This window comes from Camelus dromedarius, chromosome 5, assembly GCF_036321535.1.
Source record: "Camelus dromedarius isolate mCamDro1 chromosome 5, mCamDro1.pat, whole genome shotgun sequence".
Taxonomy (NCBI): Eukaryota; Metazoa; Chordata; class Mammalia; order Artiodactyla; family Camelidae; genus Camelus; species Camelus dromedarius.
In genome coordinates this window covers 29,413,116-29,426,281 of record NC_087440.1, presented here as the reverse complement: position 1 = coordinate 29,426,281, position 13,166 = coordinate 29,413,116, and the positions used below count along the sequence as shown (strand labels likewise).

Sequence of the window (13,166 nt, the reverse complement as noted above, 5' to 3'; positions counted from 1 at the left end):
CATATATATATATACACACACACACACACATACATACATACATTGATGCATCCCAACATCTAGCATGTACTAAAATATTGTGTTTGTATTTTTATATTTTAGTCCCATAATTTACACTGCCAAGATAGGGAGAAGGTGTATACCAATTTATATTTAACTATCTCTTTACAATTTACTGTTATTAAAGAAATGTTTAGCCCTAGAGGTTCCAGGTTTTTTTCCCTTCCTTAGTAGCCTTTTTATGACTACTAATTGCCAGCCTACTATTAATTTGCCTACCTTTGTTTTTTGCCTTGTAATTCTGCTAATTCTCTGAAGCCATCAATAAAAGCTTAATTTTCCGCTTTTCCACTCACCAAAGCAAATTTAAAGGAGAAAGTGTATCTTAGACTGAAAATACTAGTGCTAGAAAGTGCACTTAAACTAGGAATTTGTTTCTACATAATTCTGCATCTATTGCTACTTTTTCATCTTGTCAGCATAATTATATCAGATGGCCTTCAGTGAAGAAAAGAGAAAACACTGAAGATATTAGGCAGATTTAACACAGTGTGTTTGATGCTTATGAAATCATTGGAAGAGCTAGAGAAGTAAGACTTGGGGGCCACTACTGGAGTTGCTGGGTTCCAGAAGAGACCCCAGTAGTGAGATTTTAAGGTCAAAAAGCCTCGATGCTACTGCCATTGCCTCACTCTCTTCAACACCCGTGCAGCTAGTGCAGAGTCACTAGGATGCAGGTCCGGCTGCCGCAGTCACTTCTCCCTGCATCTCATCACCTTGCTCACCAGGAGCGATTACACCCGTACTGCCCTCTGCCTCACCTCTGCCTTCTAAAGCTCCTGTTGGTGCACCTAATTGGTGGAAACTAATTTGCATAGAAAACTTTGGCTATAAAAAGCAGTTTACAGATTTCAAGTTTTTTATGCAACAGAAACATCCTAGAGGAGGGTGGATTGGAGGCTGAGTCAATCAGTAATATCTACTATAATGATATTCTTTTTTTTTGTATCACTGTAGCCTTGTATTATAGAGTAAAACCAAGTAAAGAAAAATACACAAAATGTATAGCTTAATGAAATAGAAGGCAAACACTATTATAAACAACCACATCTCAGGTCACAAAATAGAACCTTGCCAGACACCGCTGAAGCTCTCACATTTGTCCATTTCAAACACAACTCTCTCTCCTCCCCAAATTAACCACTACCCCAACTTTTCCAGTAATACATTTTCTGCATTTCTTTACATTTATATGCATACATGTATACCCAAGTATACATCCTAAGACATTCAAATTTCATCTGGTCCACTGTGTTTCCTTTTCTGTTAACCTACAAGTCTCCTTCCTACTATCCCTTCCATTTCTGAACAATTTATCCTTTGAAGAACTATTTACCCTGCAGCATCTCCCTCAGTCTGGAATGTGCAGGTTGCATGCATACAGTACAGTTCAACATGTACCTCTGTCCTCTACATTTTCTGCAAATCACAAATAAAGAGACTGACTGGATCATATGCGGTTGGATACCATCTGCAAGACAAGTATAGATGGGGTTGTGCTCTTTTATTCGGAGAACCCTGAAATATTGCTGTCTGTTTTTGGAATGACAGCAGCTAGTGTTCAGTGCCACAGCCTGTAGTCAATGTCTTTAGTCATTTTTGTTGTCTGAGGCTTCCTCTCTACTCTAGTCCTCAGGAAGGCCTCTTGAGGATGCTATTCTCTGAATTCTTGCATGTTGACAACAATTTTTCTGGTTCCTTAAACTTGGAAATCAGTTTTGCTGTAGATTCCTTGGCTATCTCTTTATTTCCTCCAGTATCTTAAATTTAAATATAACTCTTTTTGTAAGCAGTCTAGAGCTTGCAAAACCTGAACTTTTCTTTATTCAATCTAGAACATTATAAATTAGAAGTTTGGGACTGATCTTTTGAATTTTTGAAGGGAGGCATTAAGACCCCATCCTGGTGTTTATCTCAGTGGTCTGTCTAAGCCAATTAGATAGGATTCCATTGCATCTGAGAGATGTTTAAGACATTTAAATTTCTCAATTTTCTTTAAGAATCTTAAATCTACCTATATAGGAAGGTTCTTCAAGAATAACATATAATTGGGTTATCATCAATATACCTATTTAAGTTATCCAAGTTTTAAAAGGGAGGCCATACAACTTTTACAGCTGTACTGCTTCCTTGTCAAATAGAGTTTCTACCTGGATCCCAGAGTCCTTTTGGATCTGCTGTCCCCATCTCTCATTTCTCACTGGCTTTCACACATGGAGAAAAAGAAGTCTGAACTGAAGCAACTAAAATAATCATGGCGCAAAGAGATTACATGGCTTTTCCTTACTGTACAGTAAAAGAAAGAAAATATGTGATTATACTGTAAACTATAAGGCAGGTAGAGGCTAGCCTTTCTACCTAAATCTCATTAGTAAAGCACACACCCCCAAAAAGAAAGGGGGTGAAAACCCATTTACACAGACTCAGGGCTCTCCCTGAACCAGATCACTGCTCCTTTATCTGTGGACGAGGGGATGGTGATTTCTCACCAGTGAGGTAAGGCATTCTGCTCACATTACAAGTTTTGATTCTTGAACTGACAGCTCATTTCCTAGTTTATTTGGAATAAAACTGTTTCACAATGAAATAAACTTTCATTGATTCAGATTAATGCTCTAACTCGATCGCATTCTCAGTCCTAAAAAGTGCCTGCTTTAATAGGAAAACGTTACCTTCTTCCTTTGAATATGAGCACTCGTCAACACCTCCGATTCATACAGCAATGCCTCCATCTTTTCTGTAAATCACCTGCCAGTAAGAACAAAACAGTGGTAACATAAACATTAATAAAAATGTCTACTTTTTGTATTTTTTGAAGCTTCCCCCCACCGCCTTTTTTTCTTTTCCCTTACCAAACCCCCTCTCCCCCCTCAAAAACAGAATCCTGAACCTTTGGAAATAAGAAAAATAAAAGCTTTATAAGTAAGTCATAAGTTAAAAAAAATCATAATGGCAAGGATAAAAACATTTAGAACTGAAGAATTAAAATAGACTACATATCAAAACTTCTGAATAACATTTTTAGTCCCAAATACCAAGTTAAAATATAGAAAAATTAGTAAGCTTGGGGTCCAATATGAGAAATCGGGGGAAAAATATCTAAAGAAGAGTAAAAGAGTAAAAGAATGAAAAATTATAAAGATAAGAGCAGAAAATAATGAAATTTTCTCTGACTTTCTCAATGAATCAGCTTAAGCTCAATACTAAAACCAGTGAGGATACTAGAAGAAGGGGAGTTTTCAGACAATTTTGCTTTTGAATATAGCACATGTATCAGTCAGCATATGATGAGCGTAGATGAACCACAAAGAGTGACACGGATTAAGGGATTAACTGCAAAGATTAGACTTCACACAATAATGAGAATTAGTGGAGAGAACCATGGAAGGTAGGTTGTTGCTTCCCAAGCTGGTGTGAATCTGAGGTTGCTGAGCAAGACTGATGGCTGAGAAGAAAAGCTGAATGTGGAATCTAAAGTGTGTCTCCTGTTGACAGCATAAAAGCGGGTCTTCTGTTCATCTACTCTGATAATCACTTTGTTTGGAGTATTCAGTTAATTTGAACTTAGTGTAAACAATTTATGTGGTAGAATTCACATTTATAAGTTTGTGATTTGATTTCTGTCTGTTCCGGGTGGGTCTTATCATGTCACTCCCTTTAATACACACAATGCTTTTCCTCCAATGGCTTTTTACCATTTTTAGGAGAAATTCAGAAATTACATAATATTTCTTATCTAGATAAATCCCATATACTCTAGATTTAAGCCACATTACATTTCTTATAGTTCTTCAATTTTATACCGTCACTAAATGTTAACCTCTTTACATATAGTATTTTTTTTTCCTCCCGATTTAAAAATGTCTCCATCTAGAAACATAAATAAACATCCACTAACCTGGCTAACTCTGATTCATCTTTTAAGTATCAGCTGAAACCCTTCATAATTTTTTAATGTAAGATTAAAACCTTCCACAATGTACTCATACCACTTCCAATTCTTCTATGGTAAAACAAGTACAGTTTTACTTTAATTACTCAAGGTATCAGCTTTTTGCCTTAGAATATATAATCTGTGAAGTCAGGAACTATATTATCATGTATCCATTGTATTACTAACTTCTAGTTTAATAACTGGAAAATAATTCGCATTCACTGATCATATGATGAAGGACTCTAGTAATATATTGTTATAAAATGATTTCAACTTAACCGGGAATTTGACTCGAGAAACTTGTGATATGACAACAAAATAAGCTATACAATATAAAGAAAGTATACATACAGTTAAAAGCAGAAGAAATATTCAAAAGATGAGAAAATGCCCACATGCCCCGCTCCATGCGTTTATTACCCAGCTTCAACACTTATCAGCATCTGTCTGTTGTTTTTTTTTCCTATTCTTCAAGTAAAATTGCTAAGTGCAAGAGTATATTTAATATTCTATATACTGCTAACTGCACTTCTATAATAATGGTTGCATTCTGCATTCCCATTTGTAGTATATGAGAGTGCCTCCTAGCTTGTCAAGAGTGTGTTGTGGAATTTTGAATTTTTACCATTATATTATATGAGAGATGATGTTTCAGTGTAGTTCTACTTTTAAAACAGAAGTTTTTGAAATAAAAACAAATTAACTAGTGCAGGTATCAGTAAAACCAAAATATAATACTTAGACAAAGAAAGAACCAGTACTGAACACAATAAAAGAGGAACTATACAAGTAATCACTGGAGATCAGAAAAATGGACATAAATTTGCAAGTGAAGAGATTAAACAATTAAAGAATGTGATGAAAAAGCACAAGACTTGACAGATTCAACCAGATGAATTGTTAATTTCCTGAGAAAGCATAAATTACCAAGTTTGCTTAAGTACAGGAAGAAAAATGAAGTCACCAATAACAATAAAATACATTGAAAAAGAGGTTAAAGATATTAACCTATAAAAGTCACAGGACACATTCAAGTTTATGCACAAAGTCATCCAAACCTTTAAAGAATAAAGAAATTAAAAGAACTTTTCTGAATACTCCAGCTCATTTTATGAGTTTATTATTGTCTCAATACCAAAATTGGATGTGGATAATACAACTTCAAAGTACTACAGGCCAGTTTCACTTATAAATCTATGCGCAAAAATCCTACATAAAAAAAAATGAGTACATCAAACCCAGGTAATGATATTCTCAAATAACACATCATAATTAAGTAGGATTTACACTAAGTATATAAATATATTACATTGGCTACTCTATTAGTGATATTTAACAGTTAAGATTAAAAGAGAAATTCATTATACATTCTTACAGTGTGGGATCAGATGTTCTCTGCCAAGTTTTTCCATTTTCCTACTAAGGTGGGAATATCATTAAAGATTCAATTCAATTCTTCCTAAAATATTTCAGAAATTCTCACATGTCGAAATTTCCCTAAATCTATTAGAAACACAGTGCCTGTAATCAGTACAGGTAAGACACAAGGGAGGAGCTCAGGGGAATGGGGGAAGGTGAAAGGGATTTGGCTCTCTGGACTTAAGCCATTTTCCCTATTCAGCGAACCAGCAAACTTCTAATGACAAAGAATCACCATGGGACATCTGTCCCATAGTCCCAGCTCATTCCCTAGTCCTGAACAAAATGGAGAGATAATAAAGTGGGGAAAAGGTGAAACAGAGTGCTGAGAAGAAGAGGTGGTTTGCCTAAGTCAGTATTTATTATAGTTACACATCTGATGCAGCGCTTTTGTAGGAGCATTTAATTTGAAAGAAGCCAAAACTTGCTTCAACTTTCTTGAAATCTGTATTTAATTAAATCAGGTACTTTTCTTTTTCGTTTTGTGTCAATCACTTGCTTGATCTACTTGCCCTGGACTTTGTCTTTGACAAATGTTAATGAGACCTTTAACTAGAGAAAGAAACTTGGAGCAATGGCTTGTGATACTTGGACTTACAATTTTGTTCAAATTCCTTTTCTTCAACTACAAATTATTTACATCCATGTTAGTCTGATGCATAAAATTTTACTTTGTGTGTGACAGAAAATGGTTTAGGGATCAGTTTCTATTATATCTGAGCTGATTTTAAATTTCACTTTGAGGTTTTTCTTCTGAAAAACTGAGCAGAGGAGGTCTCATAGCTATGCTTCATTAGTAAGGATGACTGACAGAAAAATCTATCTGTCAAAATTATAGACAAAACATTTCCTAATAAGAGTAATTCTAGAGCATTTTCAATTAATGTTGAGAAGAACCCTTCAGGATTGGGGTCTACTTTTCTTGCTCTTGATAGTAATTGATTTAAGTTTCTCTTTGCAGGTACTTAATGGACCAAGGAAATAATTCTAGAGTGGCTGAGTTTGTGCTGCTGGGACTCTCCAGTTCCTGGGAGCTCCAGTATTTCTTCTTCGTGTTGTTTAATTTCCTGTACATCACCATTGTGCTGGGCAACCTCCTTATTGTCCTCACAGTGATCTCGGAACCTGCCCTGCACACACCCATGTACATCATGCTCAGTAATCTTTCTGTTCTGGATGTGTTTCTGGCCACTTATGCAACCCCCAAGATGATCCATGATTTCCTTCATGAACCCAAGACCATCTCCTTTGCGGGCTGCATGGCACAGATATTTTTGCTCCATGTCTTTGCTGGTGGTGAGATGTTGCTCCTTGTAGCCATGGCATATGACAGGTATGTAGCTATATGCAAACCTCTCCATTATGCAACCATCATGAACTTGTGCAAATGTACATGTCTAGTGGTAGGCTCTTGGGTGACTGGGGTCATGCACTCGCTAAGCCAGTTAGCTTTCACTGTAAATCTGCCCTTCTGTGGTCCAAACATAGTGGACAGTTATTACTGTGACCTTACTTTGGTCATCAAACTTGCCTGTACAGATACTTATACCCCTGAAGTGTTGATGCTTTTGGACAGTGGCCTCATGGGGGTGACTTCATTCTTGCTCTTGCTGATCTCCTACACAGTCATCCTGGTCACTGTGCGAAGTCACTCCTCTGTGGGCATGGCCAAGGCCCGCAGCACTCTGACTGCCCACATCATTGTTGTGATCCTCTTTTTTGGGCCCTGTATCTTCATCTATGCCTGGCCTTTCAGCAATTTCCCAGTGGATAAAGTCCTTTCTGTGTTCTCTACGGTTTTCACGCCCATACTGAACCCCATTATCTACACTTTGAGAAACAAAGAGGTGAAATCAGCAATGCATAAACTGAAGACCCGGTATGTAAGTTCTAGGCTGCTTTCTCGCTGTCTCTCTCAAGACCACAATTGTTGAATTGAGTAGGCAGAAACTTGAGGAAACATGGACTTTACCTTTTTGTTGTGAATATCTTTGTTTTAAAAAATTACTTTATTTGTTTAAAGTGATAAATATAATGCATGATCTTTGTTAAACATTTGTAGTAAAGAAACTTACATACAATTATGTATTCTCTAACCATATTTATCTTTGCTATAGTTTTAGCTTTATAATTACTTTGTTTATATTTGCTACTGAATATCAGTGACAAAAGTTTTGGAAACTGTTGTACAAACTGTATGAGTATGATACTGGCACAAAAACAGACTGGAACAGGATACGGAGCCCAGAAATAAACCCATGCATGTACGGCCAACCAATTTAGGACAAAGTAGGCTAGAATATACACTGGTGGAAGGACAGTTTCTTCAATAAATGGTGTTGGTAAAACTGGACAGCCATGTGAAAAAACTAAACTACACCATTCTTACACCATACACAAAAACTAACTCAAAATGTACTAAAGACTTGAATATAAGACATGAAACCATAAAACTTCTAGAAAAAAATCACAGCTGATAATCAATTTGACATTGGTCTTGGCAATGATTTTTTGTATCTGACTCCAAAAGCAAAAATAAACAAGTGGAACTACATCAAATGAAAGAGCTTCTGTACAATCAAAGGAAACAATTAACAAAATAAAAAAACAAACTACTGACTGGGAAAAAAATAATTCCAAGTCTTATATCTGACAAGGGGTTAATATCTAAAATACATTTTTTAAAACTCATACAATTCAATAGCAAAAAATCAATTAATTTAAGAAAAAAACTTTAAAAATTAACTTGAAAAATTTTAAAAAAGGACGGAGGATCTAAAGACTTCTTCCAAAGAAGACAGACAGGTGGCCAACAGACACATGAAAAGATGCTCAATATCCCTAATCATCACAGAAATGCAAATCAAAACCACAATGAGATATCACCTTACACCCATCAGAATGGCTTAATTTAACAGTTAATATTTACTCTCTCAGCAAATTTCAAGTATAAAATACTTAAAAGTCAATTTGCTCGTATATTAGACTTCCAGAATTTATTTACCTTGGTAAGTAAAACTTTGTCCCTTTTGACCAATATCTCCCCATTTCACCCTCCCTCCAGCCCCTGGGAACTGTAATTCTACTCTTTGCATCCATTAATTTGACTGTTTCAGATTTCTCATGTATAATACCATATGGTATTTTTATGGTATTTTTCTTTCTATGACTGGTTTATTTCACTTATCTATAGGTTTATTCCTAGAGATACGGCTTTTTTTTTTTTTTTTTTTTTTCAAATGGCTGGATTTCTTTCCTTTTTTTTTTCAGGCTGAATAGTGTGTGTGTGTGTGTGTGACATTTTCTTCATCTATTCATCCATGAGACATTTAGATTGTTTCCATATTTTGGTTAATGTGAATAATGCTCCAATGAACATGAAAAAGCAGGTATTTTTTCAAGATACTGATTTCATTTCCTTTGTATATATAACAAGAAGTGGGATTGCTACATTATAATATAGTTATATTTTTAATTTTTTGTGAACCTCAATACTGTTTTTCCGTAATGGCAGGTGTATTATTTTCATGCACTTTCTTGTTTTCACTTAAATTGAAAATCTTTCCAGATCTGTATATGTAAAACTATTTACTTAATTACAGCTTCACTGTATTCCACTGTATATATGTACTATAATGTGACTAATACCTTCTCTATTGATTGACATCTGTCAATCATATTCTACTATATGCATATATGTGTATATGTATGTGTAAATATATATGTGTTATATAAATATAGACGTGCATATACCTCAAATTTGCTCTTGTGTAAGCATATTTATAAATAGATTTGTACATTTTTTAATTGATGTATAGTTGATTTACAATGTAGTCTTGGTTTCCGGTGTACAAGCATAATGATTCAGTTATGCATACATATTCTTTTCCATTATAGGTTATTATAAGATATTAAATATAGTTCCCTGTGCTATACAGTAGAACCTTTTTTTTTTATCTATTTCATATATAATAATTTGTATCTGCTAATTCCAAACTCTTAATTTATTCTTCCTTCCCTCTTTCCCCTTTGGTAACCATAAGTTTGTTTTCTATGTCTGTGAGTCTATTTCTGTTTTATAAATAAGTTTATTTGTATCATATTTTTAGATTCCACATATAAGTGATGTCATATGATATTTGTCTTTCTCTGTCCGACTTACTTCACTTAGTATGATGATCTCTAGGTCCATCCATGTTGCTGCAAATGGAATTATTTCATTCTTTCTTATGGTTGAGTAGTATTCCATTATGTACACACACCACAACTTCTTTATTCAATCACCCATCGATGGACATTTAGGTTGTTTTCATGTCTTGGCTATTGTAAATAGTACTGCTATGAACAATGGAGTGCATGTATCTTTTCAAATTAGAATTTTCTCCAGATATGTGCCCAGGAGTGGGGTTGCTGGATCATATTGTAAGTCTATTTTTAGTTTTTTAAAGGAATCTCCATACTGTTCTCCACAGTGGTTGCACCAAATTACATTCCCATCACAGTGTAGGAGGGTTCCCTTTCCTCCACACCCTCTCCAGCATTTAATGTTTGTGGACTTTTTAAGGATGGAAATTCTGACTGATGTGAAGTGATACCTCATTGTAGTTTTGATTTGCATTTTTCTGATAATTAGTGATACTGAACATCCTTTCATGTTCCTGTTGACCATCCATATGATCTGTACATTTTAAATTCTAATAAATATTGTCAATTGGTAATTATTTCAACAATGTATAACTATAGCTTTTATACTGAAATCTTGACATACTGGGAATTCTTTTTCATTCTCATCTGTCTCTTCTCTTTCTTTCTTTTACCCTGTCAATTGGTAAAACAGAAAACTATAAATCTCCTAATCTCTGCTAATGATGAGGCTCTGCATCAATAAATATGTTAATTGTACAATCAACTTGTACATGTTGTTGCTATTGTTAGTCTTGCCAGTTACCTGTGCATGTTTCCCCACTTTTTCGAGACCTCCTCCTTGTGAAGTTAATATATTGACCTTTCTATCAAATATAATCCTTTGACTGATGCCTATATTTTCCCTTTCTATTAAACTGTATCAAATGAAGAGAGTTGGTATAAATGAGTGAATTTTTAACAATTAGAAAATACAAAAGAGAAAAACAGAAAAAAAATCACCCAATTTTCCTACTACTAAGAAAAATAAATCTAACAGTGCTGTTTTAAGCTGACATTTCTTTTGGTCTTTGAAATATATTTATTTATTTTGCACAATTGGGAACATACTGAATATACTTTTTGTGTATTAGAGTATGTATATTTTTAAATCTACATATTGCATGGTCAAAGGTTTCTGATAGAGTCGACTATTGCTCCTTTGAAATGTCATCATCCAAAAGAAACTTTGTACCTGTTAGTAGTCAATCTTAAATCCCTTCTTCCATCTCCGGGCAAACACTAATCCATTTTCTATCTCTATGAATCTGATTATTTTGGACATTTCATATAAATGGAATCTTATATTATGTGGCCTTTTGTGTGTATGGCTTCTTTCACTCAGCATAATGTTTTCAAGGTACATCCATATTGTTGTTTGCATCAGAATTTCATCCATTTTAATGGTGGAATAGTATTCCATTGTAGCAAATACCATATTTGTTGATCCATTCATCAGTTGATTTATTCTCTCGCAGTTTTGGAGGCTAGAAATCTGAAATCAATGTGCTGGCAGGACTAAGCTCCCTCCTAAGGTTCTACGGGAGAATCCTTCTTTGTCACTTACAGGTTCTGGTGGCTCCAGGTGTTTCCTGGTTTGTGTCTACATAACTCCAACCTCTACCTTCACCTCCACGTGGCCTCTCCTCTGTATTCTCATCTTCTCCCATCTCTTTTTAGGACACTTGTTATTATCCAAGTTCTCCAGGAGGATCTTATCTCAAGATTCTTATTACATTTGCAAAGACCCTTTTTTCCAAATAAAATTTCATTAACAGTTTCAGGAGTTAGGATATAGAACTATCTTTTTGAGGGCCATCATTCAACCCACTATAAGACCCTTATCAGATACATGATTTACAAATATTTTCTCTCATCTGTAAGTTTCATCTTTACTCTCTTAATTGTATCTTTTGACATACATAAGATCTTAGTATTGATGAAGTACAATTTACCTATTTTTTTCTTTTGATAATAGTGTTTTGGTGTCATTTTAAGGAAACCATTCCCCCCATAAATAAATAAATAAATAAATAAATAAATAAATAAATAAATAAATAAATAAATAAATATTCTCTGCGAATGTGCTATATAGGATTATGTATCAGAATTTTTTTTTTCATTCATAGCCTGGGGAAACTGAAATGATGAGGAGGAGGGTGGTAAGAGATATGGCTAGCAGACAGAAATCACATTATACAGGGCCCTTAGGTATACACCTTAAGTGAAAGGTTTGAGGGAAGGCATCAGTGTTACAGAAACACGTTCCAAATGGAGTTAGGAGAAAATTCAAGAGAAGTTTATTAAGATGCTACCCATCAGGATGGATGTATGACTTCGTTGAATGAATTTCAGCTTCTCATTTAACATGGTTAAAAGCATAGGAAGACTGATTAGATAATCCCCTCACAAAGAAGGATTATTAGTGTTTGAATTTTAGGGAACTATTTCATGGTACTCTACTGGTTGAGCACTAAATGTTCAAATTCCTTGAATTTTATTAACCCTATTCCTGCACTTGGAGACACGCATAACATGTAGATATAAACTGAGTGCCTAGAATTCTCAACCTCTTTTATAAGGTCAAAATATTGTCAATCTGAAGTGCTTACAGTGAGGTTTTTGGGCATTACATATCTCCCTTGGAATGCACGTAGTAGCTTCTGAATCTCCTTATAGCATTTTTAATCTCTTTATTTCTCAGGGTATAAATGGCTGGATTTAAAAGAGGTGTAAAGACAGAGTAAAACACAGCAAGAAATTTATCCACCCAGGTGATGCTGAGTGGCCACACGTAGATGAAGACGCAGGGCCCAAAGAAGAGCACCACCACTGTGATGTGGGCAGTGCAGGTAGAGAGGGCCCTGGACGCACCAGTTTTAGAGCTTTAGTGAACAGTGAGAAGAATATATGTGTAGGATATCAGCAATACTATAAAGCAGGTCATGGCCAGAAACCCAATGTCAGCATTCATCAATACTCCCAAGTTATAGGAATCTATGCAGGCAAGCTTGATTATCAGTGGTATATCACAGAAGAAGCTGTCAATTTCCCTGGGGCCACAGAAGGGCAGTCGCATAATCACAACCATTTGACTCATGGCATGCACAAAGCCAATGGTCCAGGAAGTTGCCACGAGCCCAATGCACTTTTGCAGATTCATGATGGTTGAATAGTGGAGTGGCTTGCAGATGGCCACGTAGCGGTCATAGGCCATTACCACCAATAGCACCATCTCACCTCCTCCAAATAAATGCACAAAGAGGACCTGGCACATGCAGCCTCCAAAGGAAATAGTCTTATTCTCCCTGACAAAGTCTGTAATCATCTTAGGGGTGGTGACTGAACAAAGCCATATATCAACAAAGGACAAGTTGGCTAACAAGAAGTACATGGGGGAATGCAGATGGGTGTCAATGATGATTAAGACCATGATGGCAATATTTCCAGATACAATGAGCAGGTAAAGCATAAAAAATATCAATAGGAGTAAGACCTGCATATCCCATGACCAGCAAAGTCCCAGAAGCACAAATTCTGACACTACAGACAGATTTCCTTCAACCATTTT

General features: G+C 35.3%; 2 protein-coding genes across 2 annotated transcripts; one reads left to right on the top strand and one right to left on the bottom strand.

The window, feature by feature from the left end:
• The first annotated feature begins 6,366 nt into the window (after positions 1-6,366).
• Positions 6,367-10,497, top strand: LOC105089997 (olfactory receptor 4K15). The gene is made up of 2 exons (XM_010981191.3): positions 6,367-7,296; positions 10,358-10,497. The coding sequence occupies exons 1-2, from the start codon at positions 6,382-6,384 to the stop codon at positions 10,415-10,417; spliced, it is 975 nt and encodes a 324-aa protein (XP_010979493.3). The 5' UTR covers positions 6,367-6,381; the 3' UTR covers positions 10,418-10,497.
• A 1,727-nt stretch (positions 10,498-12,224) lies between these two features.
• Positions 12,225-13,166, bottom strand: LOC105089954 (olfactory receptor 4F4-like). The gene is given in 1 exon segment (XM_010981137.2): positions 12,225-13,166. A coding segment is annotated over 1 exon segment (939 nt). The 5' UTR covers positions 13,164-13,166.